Source organism: Nerophis ophidion, linkage group LG02 (genome assembly GCF_033978795.1).
Source record: "Nerophis ophidion isolate RoL-2023_Sa linkage group LG02, RoL_Noph_v1.0, whole genome shotgun sequence".
Classification (NCBI taxonomy): domain Eukaryota; kingdom Metazoa; phylum Chordata; class Actinopteri; order Syngnathiformes; family Syngnathidae; genus Nerophis; species Nerophis ophidion.
In genome coordinates this window covers 66181944-66194443 of record NC_084612.1, presented here as the reverse complement: position 1 = coordinate 66194443, position 12500 = coordinate 66181944, and the positions used below count along the sequence as shown (strand labels likewise).

Here is a 12500-nt window from a genome sequence, read left to right as displayed (position 1 = left end):
TTCGGGGGGTTGGGCGGCATCCTGGGTCCGGCAGGTGAGGCGGCGCCCGACGAGAGCGAGCCCAGAGACTGGAAAGTCTTTTTGGGGGAGAGAGAAGCCGGCGGCGGGGGGCTGTCACTCGTCCCCGGGGATGATGGAGACGCCATACTGTTGATCCCTGAAGTGGACATTTGGGGGTGCTGTCCCATGAGCCCTAATGTGCCCTCTGACCTCTCTCCTCCTATTGGGGGCTCATCCTGGGAGCGGGTCCTCCGTCGGGGCACAGGTGGTCCGTGTACATTCCCTCAGAGAAGGAGAGCGCAGCATGTGACCACCTCTAAATCTTCCTCTGGCGCTAATCTTGCCTTCATGGAGGGATTTTCACGCAAGTGACAGGAAGGAGGAGCGAACTTTTACGACTCAGCTCGAAAAACAACAACAAAAAAGCTAGTTTTTTCAGGACATTTTATTGAATTTTTTGACAAGCCGTTGACAGAAATACAAAAGGATACATGTCAAAAAAAATTTTTTTTTTCACCAACTTTAAAAAATAAACACCACACCTCAAATAACCACCACCTTTTATTTTGCCGCTCCAGGAAAATTACAGATAAAAATTCTGCCAGTAGATGGCAGTAATTACCTGTAAGATGAGAGCTGATGTGTGCAGAGTCTACTTTGCATCTGTCAAGCTGAAGTGGACTTAAAAAGACAAAGTGCTGACCCATAAATAATGAAGCACTGGATACATCACACATTGTTTCTAGGATGAGGATTTGATAAAGTTATTTTGAGGAAAAATCTCAGGGCATTCAATCCGTCGCAACTGGACTCTTGGAAGACGTTTAGCCTCTCATCCCAGTAGGATTCATCAGTTCGTGCTCATAGACTTAGATTGGTCAGATCTAGTCTTAGCTTAGATTAGTCAGGTCCCTAGTCGTCGACTTAGATTGGTCATATCTAGTCATAGAACTAGATTGGTCAGATCTCCAGTTGTAGGCTTGGATTGGTCAGATCAGATCCCTAGTCGTAGAATTAGATTGGTCAGATCTAGTCTTAGCTTAGATTGGTCAGATCTCTAGTCGTCGACTTAGATTGGTCAGATCTCCAGTTGTAGGCTTAGATTGGTCATATCTAGTCGTAGGCTTAGATTGGTCAGATCCCTAGTCGCAGGCTTAGATTGGTCAGATCCCTAATCGTAGAATTAGATTGGTCAGATCCCTAGTCGTAAACTTAGATTGGTCATATCCAGTCGTAGAATTAGATTGGTCAGATATAGTCGTAGGCTTAGATTGGTCAGGTCCCTAGTCGCAGGCTTAGATTGGTCAGATCCCTAGTCGTCGACTTAGATTGGTCAGATCTTTAGTCGTCGACTTAGATTGGTCATAACTAGTCATAGAATTAGATTGGTCAGATCTCCAGTTGTAGACTTGGATTGGTCCGCTCTAGTCTTAGCTTAGATTGGTCAGATCCCTAGTCGTCGACTTAGATTGGTCAGATCTCTAGTCGTCGACTTAGATTGGTCATATCTCGTCGTAGACCTAGATTGGTCAGATCTCCAGTCGTAGGCTTAGATTGGTCAGATATAGTCGCAGGCTTAGATTGGTCAGATCCCTAGTCGTAGAATTACATTGGTCAGATCCCTAGTCGTAAACTTAGATTGGTCATATCTAGTCGTAGAATTAGATTGGTCAGATATAGTCGTTGGCTTAGATTGGTCAGATCCCTAGTCGTAGAATTACATTGGTCAGATCCCTAGTCGTAAACTTAGATTGGTCATACCTAGTCGTAGAATTAGATTGGTCAGATATAGTCGTAGGCTTAGATTGGTCAGATCCCTAGTCGCAGGCTTAGATTGGTCAGATCCCTAGTCGTAGACTTAGATTGGTCAAGGTTCAAGGTTCAAGTTTAAAAAATACAAAAAATGAAATAGCTCTGATGTACATTAATTATAAGACAATTAAGTTGCACAGTAAGTCACAGAAGTTATGGTAGAAGTATCAGTACAAGTTGAAGTACACTAGTCAAATACAGTACCAGTGCAATATCAAATAGTGTAACAGTATATACAGTGTGTACAGTATAGGAAGCAACAAGATTAGATTGATCAGTTACCTAGTCTTAGACCTAGATTGGTCAGATCCCTAGTCGTGGACTTAGATTGGTCAGGTTTAGTCGTAGACTGAGACTGGTCAGATCCCTAGCTGTAGGCTTAAATTGGTCAGATCCCTAGTCGTAGACTTAGATTGGTCAGGTCTGGTCTTAGACTTAGATTAGTCAAATCCAAAGTCGTAGACTGAGCTTGGTCAAATCCATAGTCGTAGACTGAGATTGGTCAAATCCAAAATCGTAGACTGAGATTGGTCAAATCCAAAGTCGTAGACTGAGATTGGTCAAAACCAAAGTCGTAGACTGAGATTGGTCAGATCCCAAGTCGTAGACTGAGATTGGTCAGATCCCAAGTCGTAGACTGAGATTGGTCAGATCCCTAGTCGTAGACTGAGATTGGTCAGATCCCAGTCGTACGCTTGGATTGGTCAGATCCCTAGTCGTAGCCTTAGATTGGTCAGATCCCTAGTCGTAGGCTTAGCTTGGTCAGATCTAGTTTTAGACTTGGATTGGTCAGATCTAGTCTCTGACTTGGATTGGTCAGATCTCTAGTCATAGGCTAGGTATGTACAGTATAGGAAGCAACAAGATTAGATTGGTCAGTTACCTAGTTTTAGACCTAGATTGGTCAGATCCCTAGTCGTAGGCTTAGATAGGTCAGATCCCTAGTTGTAGGTTTAGATTGGTCAGATCCCTAGCCGTTGGCTTAGATTGGTCAGTTATCTAGTCTTAGACCTAGATTGGTTAAATACCTAGTCTTAGACTTAGATTGGTCAGATCCCTGGTCGTAGACTTAGATTGGTCTTTTCTAGTCGTAGAATTAAATAAAATAAATGATAAATGGGTTGTACTTGTATAGAATTAGATTGGTCAGATCTCCAGTTGTAGGCTTAGATTGGTCAGATCAGATCCCTAGTCGTAGAATTAGATTGGTCAGGTCTAGTCGTAGACTTAGATTGGAGAAATCCCTAGTCGTAGGTTTAGAGTGGTTGGATCCATAGTCGTAGGCTTAGAGTGGTCAGATCCCTAGTTGTAGGCTTAGAGTGGTCAGATCTCTAGTCTTAGACGTAGATTGGTCAGATCCCTAGTCTTAGATGTAGATTGGTCAGATCCCTAGTCTTAAACGTAGATTGGTCAGATCCATAGTCTTAAACGTAGATTGGTCAGATCCCTAGTTGTAGACTTAAGTCAGATCCCTAGTCGTGGTCTTAGATTGGTCAGATCCCTAGTCGTAGGCTTAGATTGGTCAGATCCCTAGTGGCTGGCTTATATTAGTCAAATCCCTAGTCGTAGGCTTAGATTGGTCCGATCCCTAGTGGTAGACTTAGAATGGTCAGATCTAGTTTTAGACTTGGATTGGTCAGATCTCGTCTCAGATTTGGATTGGTCAGATCTAGTCTCAGACTTGGATTGGTCAGATCTAGTCTCAGACTTGGATTGGTCAGATCTAGTCACAGACTTGGATTGGTCAGATCCCTAGTCATAGGCTTAGATTGGTCGAATCGAGTCGTAGGCTTGGATTGGTCAGATCCCTAGTCATAGGCTTAGATTGGTCAAATCAAGGCGGAGGCTTAGATTGGTCGGATCGAGGCGTAGGCTTAGATTGGTCGGATCGAGGCGTAGGCTTAGATTGGTCGGATCGAGGCGTAGGCTTAGATTGGTCGGATCGAGGCGTAGGCTTAGATTGGTCGGATCGAGGCGTAGGCTTAGATTGGTCGGATCGAGGCGCAGGCTTAGATTGGTCGGATCGAGGCGTAGGCTTAGATTGGTCGGATCGAGGCGTAGGCTTAGATTGGTCGGATCGAGGCGCAGGCTTAGATTGGTCGGATCGAGGCGTAGGCTTAGATTGGTCGGATCGAGGTGTAGGCTTAGATTGGTCGGATCGAGGCGTAGGCTTAGATTGGTCTGCTCTTGTCTAGCGGCTGATGCCAAAACCTGTCAAAGCCAACAACAGTCGTTGAGGTTTGACTTTCTCTTGTCAGCATTGAACGATTGCTGCGGATGGACTACTACCAGTCCAAATAGTCGGAATCCCCTCCGTTAGCATTCCAGTCAGTTGTAAACAAATGGCACAAAAACATTCTGTGACCAAAATGTTCGAAACATTTGGAACATTCTGTTATTTGTCGGAGGCTAAATTGCAGAGTCTTTTAGGAAAGGTTGAAAGGACGGTGTTGTATGTGGAAGGCAGGTGGTGTCGCTGACCACCTCCTCTGTTCAGGGATGGTTTTTCAAACTTGACATAGATGGTCCTTAGTACCATCCGTCCTCCCTATCCAGAATCTGTCAATTTTAGTTCTCAAAGGTGTGGTGTTTCTCCCTGAGGTGCAGGTCGACGCCTGAGTCTTGGCCTCAAGAGTTTGTTAGTCTATGCTGTGCCGACTTAGTGGTTGTTTTGTTTCTCCAATGTGTGACTCGGTGCATTCATCATTACACTGCATAGCATGCACCAGATTGTTTTTGTGGGTGTGGGGTGTGCGTTCTTTAGGATGCTCCAGTCTCTGTCTCAGGGTGTTGCCTGGTTTGAAGTGTACTGGGATGTTGTGTTGGTTAACAATTCTTCAAAGTCTGTCAGATAGAACTGATACATATGGAATGCCAAGACTTTGGCGTCCGTCACCTTTTTCCTCCTCATCCAGTCTGTTCTTTCCGTTTCTGGAACTGGATGCACTTTTCACAACGGTTTTGAGGACTGACCTCAATTGCCTAGGTTCTTTCTCTTTGGCCTGTGGGTTGGCAGGAACATTATCAGCTCTGTGTTGTAGGGTTCCGATAACAGCCAGTTTTCTGTATGTTAGACTAACAGACAAAACCTGAGAGGTGTCCTGGCCACTCTACCAATACTTTAGACTCCTTTAGTAGCTGATGCAGTGTCATCATAGCGACCACAGTCATGCTATTCTTCTTCTCTTCTGAAGTCTTTAATTTAGGGTATAAGTATTTAACATTTAACTTGCACTCACAGGTGTAGCGACGAACTGTAGTTACTGACAGGGGTTTTCTGAAGTGGTCCTGAGCCCATGTGGTGATATCCTTAACACACTGATGTCGGTTTTTGATGCAGCACCACTTGAGGGCTCACTTAAATGCAGTGATTTCTCCAGATTCTCTGAACCTTTTGATGATATTGAAGACTGTAGATGAGGATATCCCTAAATTCCTTGCTACTACTCAGTGGCTTAGTGATTAAGAGTGTAGGTAGGTTGTGAGTTCAAAGCCCGGCCGAGTCATACCAAAGACTATAAAAAAAAATGAAACCCACTACTTCCCTGCTTGGCACTCAGCTTTAAGGGTTGGACTCGGGGGTTAAATTACCAAAAATTATTCACAAGCGTGGCCACCACTGCTGCTCACTGCTCCCCTCACCTCCCAGATCAAGGGTGATGGGTCAAATGCAGAGAATAATTTCGCCACACCTAGTGTGTGTGTGACTATCATTGGTACTTTAACTTTAACTTAGTATAGCTCCTTGAGAAATGTTGTTCTTAAACTGTTGGACAATTTGCTCACACATTTGTTTACAAAGTGGTGACACTCACCCCATCCTTGTTTGTGAATGACTGAGAATTTCATGGTAGCGGCTTTTACACCCAATCATGGCATCCACCTGTTCCCAATTAGCCTGTTCACCAGTGGGATGTTCCAAATAAGTGTTTGATGAGCATTCCTCAACTTCCTCAGTCTTTTTTGCCACCTGTGCCAGCTTTTTTGAAACGTGTTGCAGGCATCAAATTCCAAATGAGTTAATATTTGCAAAAAGTAACAAAGTTTAACATTTCAGATGTTAAGTGTCTTGTCTTTGCTGTCTATTCAATGGGCTGAAAGGGATTTGCGAGTCATTGTATTCTGTTTTTATGTACGATTTACACAACGTGCCAAATTTACTGGTTTTGGGTTTTGTACGTACTATGTCTTTATTGTCATCCCTACTTATTTGGCAGCATATTTCATAGACACGATCCAGATTTTTGTGTCTTTCCTATATGTTTGTCAATATATTAAGGCTTCCAAACACACAATGGAGGTATATTGTAATTATAAGGAAAACAATCATTATAGATGTTATTTGGAACAGAAACAACACAAGATGAGAGTTGTCCTGGCTGGTCCACCACAGTATTTTAGACCCGGAAGGTAGCTGATGTTGGGTTGACATGGCAACAAGAGTGATGCTATTCTCTTCATAATTACAAAACACCTCAATGTGTGTTTGGAAGTCTTTAATTTAAGATGGAAGTTTTACATACTGTATCTTTAATGTCATCCCTACTTATTTAGCAGCATATTTCATAGACATCATTCGGATTATTGTGTTTTCTTATATTTCTGCCTTTATATGCAGAAATTACAAACCCTGTTTCCATATGAGTTGGGAAATTGTGTTGGATGTAAATTTAAACGGAATACAATGATTTGCAAATCATTTTCAACCCATATTTAATTGAATGCACTACAAAGACAAGATATTTGATGTTCAAACTCCTAAACTTTTTTTTTTTGCAAATAATTTTTAACTTAGAATTTCATGGCTGCAACACGTGCCAAAGTAGTTGGGAAAGGGCATGTTCAACACTGTGTTACATCACCTTTTCTTTTAACAACACTCAATAAACGTTTGGGAACTGAGGAAACTGATTGTTGAAGCTTTGAAAGTGGAATTCTTTACCATTGTTGCTTTATGTACAGTTTAGGTTGTTCAACAGTCTGGGATCTGGTTTTCGTATTTTACGCTTCATAATGTGCCACACATTTTCGATGGGAGACAGGTCTGGACTGCAGGCGGGCCCGGAAAGTACCCGCACTCTTTTACTACGAATCCACGTGGCTTGGCATTGTTTTGCTGAAATAAGCAGGGGCGTCCTTGATAACGTTGCTTGGATGACAACATATGTTGCTCCAAAACCTGTATGGACCATTCAGCATTAATGGTGCCTTCACAGATGTGTAAGTTACCCATGCCTTGGGCACTAATACACCCCCATACCATCACAGATGCTGGCTTTTGAACTTTGCGCCTATAATAGTCCAGATGGTTATTTTCCTCTTTGTTCCGGAGGACACCACATCCACAGTTTCCAAATATAATTTGAAATGTGGACTCGTCAGACCACAGAACACTTTTCCACTTTGCATCAGTACATCTTAGATGAGCTCGGGCCCAGCGAAGCTGGCGGCGTTCCTGGGTGTTGTTGATAAATGGCTTTCGCTTTGCATTGTAGAGTTTTAACTTGCACTTACAGATGTAGCAACCAACTGTAGTTACTGACAGTGGTTTTATGAAGTGTTCCTGAGCCCATGTGGTGATATCCTTTACACACTGATGTCGGTTTTTGATGCAGTACAGTAAGATGCAGGTCCGTAATATCATCACTTACGTGCAGTGATCTCTCCAGATTCTCTGAACCTTTTGATAATTTTACGGACCGTAGATGGTAAAATCCCGAAATTCCTTGCAATAGCTCGTTGAGAAATGTTGTTCTAAAACTGTTCGACAATTTGCTTACAAATTGGTGACCCTCGCCCCATCCTTGTTTGTGAATTACTTAGCATTTCATAGAAGCTGCTTTTATACCCAATCATGGCACCCACCTGTTCCCAATTAGCCCGCACACCTGTGGGATGTTCCAAATAAGTGTTTGATGAGCATTCCTTAACTTTATCAGTATTTATTGCCACCTTTCCCAACTTCTTTGTCACGTGTTGCTGGCATCAAATTCTAAAGTTAATGATTATTTGCAAACAAAATAAGTTTATCAGTTTGAACATCAAATATGTTGTCTTTGTAGCATATTCAACTGAATATGGGTTGAAAATGATTTGCAAATCATTGTATTCCGTTTATATTTACATCCAACACAATTTCCCAACTCATATGGAAACGGGGTTTGTAGCTGATGTTGGGTTGACATGGCAACAAGAGTGATGCAAGTCTCTTTAAAATTACAATACACCTCCAAGGTGTGTTTGGAAGTCTTTAATTTAAAATGGAAGTATTACATACTTGATCTTTAATGTCATCCCTACTTATTTAGCAGCATATTTCAAAGACATGATCTTGAATTGTGTGTCTTTCCTATATCTTTGTTTATATTTACAGTAATTACATAAGGAAAAAAATGCTTCAAAACTCACCAAACTTGGCACACACATCAGGACTGGCAGAAATTACAATCTAAAAACATTATTATATATGTTATTTGGAACAGCACCAATACAACATGAAAGATGTCCTGGCTGGTCCACCACGGTATTTTAGACCCCGGAAAGTAGCTGATATCGGGTTGACATGGCAACAAGAGTGATGCTGGTCTCTTTATAATTGCAATACACCTCCAATGTGTGTTTGAACGCCTTTATTTTAAAGTGGAAGTAAGACATACTGTATCTTCAATGTCATTTAGCAGCATATTTCATAGACATAATCCGGATTATTCAGTAATTAAATACCGTATATAGATTATTTGGAACACAAGCAGCAAAACATGAGTAGTCCTGGCTGGTCCACCACGGTATTTTTGACCTGGAAAGTAGGGTGATGCAAGTGGCAACAACAATGATGCTATTAATACCAATACACCATCAATATTGAGTACATGTTTTGAAGCCTTTAGTTGGAGGTGAAATATGACATAGTGCAGCTTTACTGTCCTCCCCCTTGTTTGGAAGCACACTTTGACAGACAAAAAAATACACAAAACTTTATTGATTGACTTAGATTTTAATTGGTATTATACACATTTTCTCCAGGACAAAACCAAAGAACAAATAAGTAAAAAGCCTACATCCAAAGCAAAAGTACAAGAGCTATAGAGTAAGAACGTGTATACTGGAGCCAACAAATACTGATGATAAGACATACTGTACAAGTACGGCGTGGTTTCTACTCTACAGAGATTTGTCGCTTTTTGGTCTGTGGCATCAATATATAAATCTTAATATACTCTATTTATCGCAAATAAACTATCAGAATATTCCGCCTCTCTGATGGCTTCATGTGATGGACAAAGCAGGGAAAATGCTGGTTTAAAAACCCAAATATATATTTTTGGTTTCAAGTAAGGACAAAAAGAGGGAGCGAGCAACAAATATCTTATTTACAATATTGTGTTATTTACATCAGAGCAGATTAGGTGTTTATTTACTCCAACTCAATCGTGTGACAGGGGGCAACAATGCAAGGTTCAAAAGTGCAATTCCTTTTTTTTTTTTCTCTTAAGGTAAAAAAATATATATCGTCATTCTGCATTTATATATATGTAGAAATGTTGTCCATATAAACGCCATTTGTTGATTTAAGAGCCCTAAAAATGAATGCTTTCAAATGAGCCATATAAATGTACCAAATACAAAAGCTGAGGTACCGCATTCCAAAGAAAACAAACAGCAATTTATTTTTTTGTTGCTTTTTTTTTTTTTTTTTTTTTGTCTTTGTTGAAAGGACATTTATTACGAAAGAGTATTAAGGCCACATTGAAAAGAAAGACTAATATAATGCTGGAAACTTACTAGACTTAAGTTGTATTCTTTTAAAATCCAATTAATTTTGGGGATAAAAATGTATATATTATATAATTCTTACTATTTTTTGTGATTTATATGTTACACTTTGAAGAAATAAGTCTCATTATTAAAAAAATAAATAAAGTATTTTTGGAAATATTTTATGTATGATGACGTCTACTTTGTGATAGTTTTATTGTTGAGGAAAAAGGTCATATTTTTAAATACATGTTTAAAAAACATATATCAAAAACTTTTTTTTTTTTTTACATAAGACTAATATAATGCTGTAAACATGCTAGACTTGAGTTGTATTCTTTTAAAATGTAATTATTATTTTTGGGGATAAAAAATGGTTAATGTTTATATTATATATTTCTTAGTATTTTTGTGTGTGAATAAGTCGCATTATTAAAAAAAAAAGGTGTCGATTTTTGAAATAATTAATGTATAACAACGTCTACTTTGTGATAGTTTTTTGTTGAGGAAAATAGTCATATTTTTTTTACATATAAAAAAATAAAAAAATAATTTAAAAAAATTGTTTAAATACGACTAATATAATGCTGGAAACTTACTAGACTTAAGATGTATTCTTTTAAAATCAAATTATTATTTTTGGGGCATAAAAAGTGGTATATTTAGGTATTATATATTTCTTACTCTTTTTTTTTTTGTGAAGTAAGACCTGTCATATGATTTATATAATTACACTTTTATGAAATAAGTCGCGTTATTAAAAAAAAAAAAGTATTTTTGAAATAATTCATGTATAACAACGTTTTTTTTTGTGATAGTTGTTTTGTTGTTGAGGAAAATAGACATATTTAAAAAAAAAAAGAGAGATAAAAAACATCTTTTTTTGTTTTTTCACATAAGACTCATAATGCTGGAAATTTACTAAACTTAAGTCGCATTCTTTTAAGATCTAATTATTAATTTTGGGGATAAAAAGTGGTTTATGAATATATTATATATTTCTTACTATTTTTTGTGATTTATATGTTGCACTTTCAAAAAGTAATTTTTGAAATATATTATGTATAACAACGTCTACTTTTTCTGATAGTTTTATTGTTGAGGAAAATAGTCATATTTTTAAATGTTTAAAAAAAAGTAATACATCAAAAACTTTTTTTTTTTTTTACATAAGACTAATATAATGCTGGAAACGTGCTGGACTTAAGTTGTATTCTTTTAAAATGTAATTATTATTTTTGGGGATAAAAAATGGTTTATGTATATATTATATATTTCTTAGAATTTTTGTGTGTGAATAAGTCGCGTTATTAAAAAAAATGGTGTCAATTTTTGAAATAATTTATGTATAACAACGTGTACTTTGTGATAGTTCTGTTGAAAAAAAAAAAAGTCATTTTTTTTAATAGAAAAAAATGATTTAAAAAATTGTTTAAATACGACTAATATAATGCTGGAAACTTACTAGACTTAAGTTGTATTCTTTTAAAATCAAATTATTATTTTTGGGGATAAAAAGTGGTATATTTAGATATTATATGTTTCTTACTCTTTTTTTTTTTTGTGAAGTAAAACCTGTCATATGATTTATATAATTACACTTTTAAGAAATAAGTCGCGTTATTAAAAAAAAAAAGTATTTTTGAAATAATTCATGTATAACAACGTTTTTTTTGTGATAGTTGTTATGTTGTTGAGGAAAATAGACATATTAAAAAAAAAAAAAAAGAGATAAAAAACAGTTTTTGTTTTTTACATAGGACTAATAATGCTGGAAATTTACTAAACTTAAGTCACATTCTTTTAAAATCTAATTATTAATTTTGGGGATAAAAAGTGGTATATTTATATAATATATTTTTTGTGATTAAGTCACATTATTTACAAAGAAAAGTGTCTATTTTTGACAGTTTTTTCTTGAGGAAAATAGTCTTTTTTTTTTTTTAATGTTTGGAAAAAAAAGTGATATAAAAAAACTTTTTTTTTTAAACATATTTCTCAGAAAACATTATTGGAAAAATGTGTATATTAATTAAATATATATTTAGGTTAGAAAATAGACAGGAGAAAAATGTAAATTTATGTATGTATGTAAAAAAAAATTGATTTTTTGTAAAAAAAAAAAAAAAATTTTTAATTGACTAATTATTTAGGAATTCATCAAAACTCAAATTATTTTGAAATGGTATTATTGTTGTAAGACTGCCACATTAGTTCAAGAAAACATATGACTTAACTATAGTAAAATTATGACTTTTTTTTTCAAAAAAAGAAGCAACTTTATTCTTGTACGTTCCCAGCTTCCAAGTACGACTAGAATTAATAATTAATATGACTTATTTTCAGTGTGACCTTATTAAATGAGCAAAAAAGCAGATATGAAGCTATGAAAAAGTTGCACATCCATACATAAAATATGAAATCCTCCAATACTTGAGGTTATAAATGCCTTGTTTGTTTTTGCCTATGGAGTAACAAATCCTCTACATACAGTACATATATATATATATATATATATATATATATATATATATATATATATATATATATATATATATATATATATATATATATATATATATATATTTAAAAAGCAAGCAGATATTGCAGGTAAATAGTGGTAAACGCTGTGTGTTGGTTCCAGTGGTCTGCATGAGTGCCACTCGGCTTGTACCAATACTTTTGTGGCACCGTGTTGTTGTTGTGCTGACAGACGTGTAACATGTGACTTCCCTTCATTTTCAAGTAGTGTGACGCAGCCGCGCTCGCTTCTCTCCAGTCCGTTTCGCCATCACGTTGATGAAAGTACCTGGTCGCAGCTTTAGGAGGGGCTGCTGCGTTGTGTGCTCTGTCCGTCCCTGTGCTCCGCCCCCAGCGAGGCCCCCGCTGCGGGGGGCCCGTGCAGGTCGGCCTGCTTGTCCAGCTGGGACTGC

General features: G+C 37.4%; 2 protein-coding genes across 2 annotated transcripts in view; both read right to left on the bottom strand.

Moving 5' to 3' along the window:
* LOC133544003 (1-phosphatidylinositol 4,5-bisphosphate phosphodiesterase eta-2-like) overlaps positions 1 to 351 on the bottom strand; it is a 35531-nt gene extending 35180 nt beyond the window's left edge. Inside the window, exon 1 of the mRNA XM_061888965.1 lies at positions 1 to 351. This exon is cut by the window's left edge and continues 131 nt beyond it. Within this exon, the coding sequence (XP_061744949.1) occupies positions 1 to 188 (188 nt within the window). The 5' untranslated portion in view covers positions 189 to 351.
* A 9124-nt stretch (positions 352 to 9475) lies between these two features.
* Positions 9476 to 12500, bottom strand: part of LOC133543970 (ski oncogene-like) — a 134380-nt gene continuing 131355 nt past the window's right edge. Inside the window, exon 7 of the mRNA XM_061888929.1 lies at positions 9476 to 12500. This exon is cut by the window's right edge and continues 116 nt beyond it. Within this exon, the coding sequence (XP_061744913.1) occupies positions 12389 to 12500 (112 nt within the window). The 3' untranslated portion in view covers positions 9476 to 12388.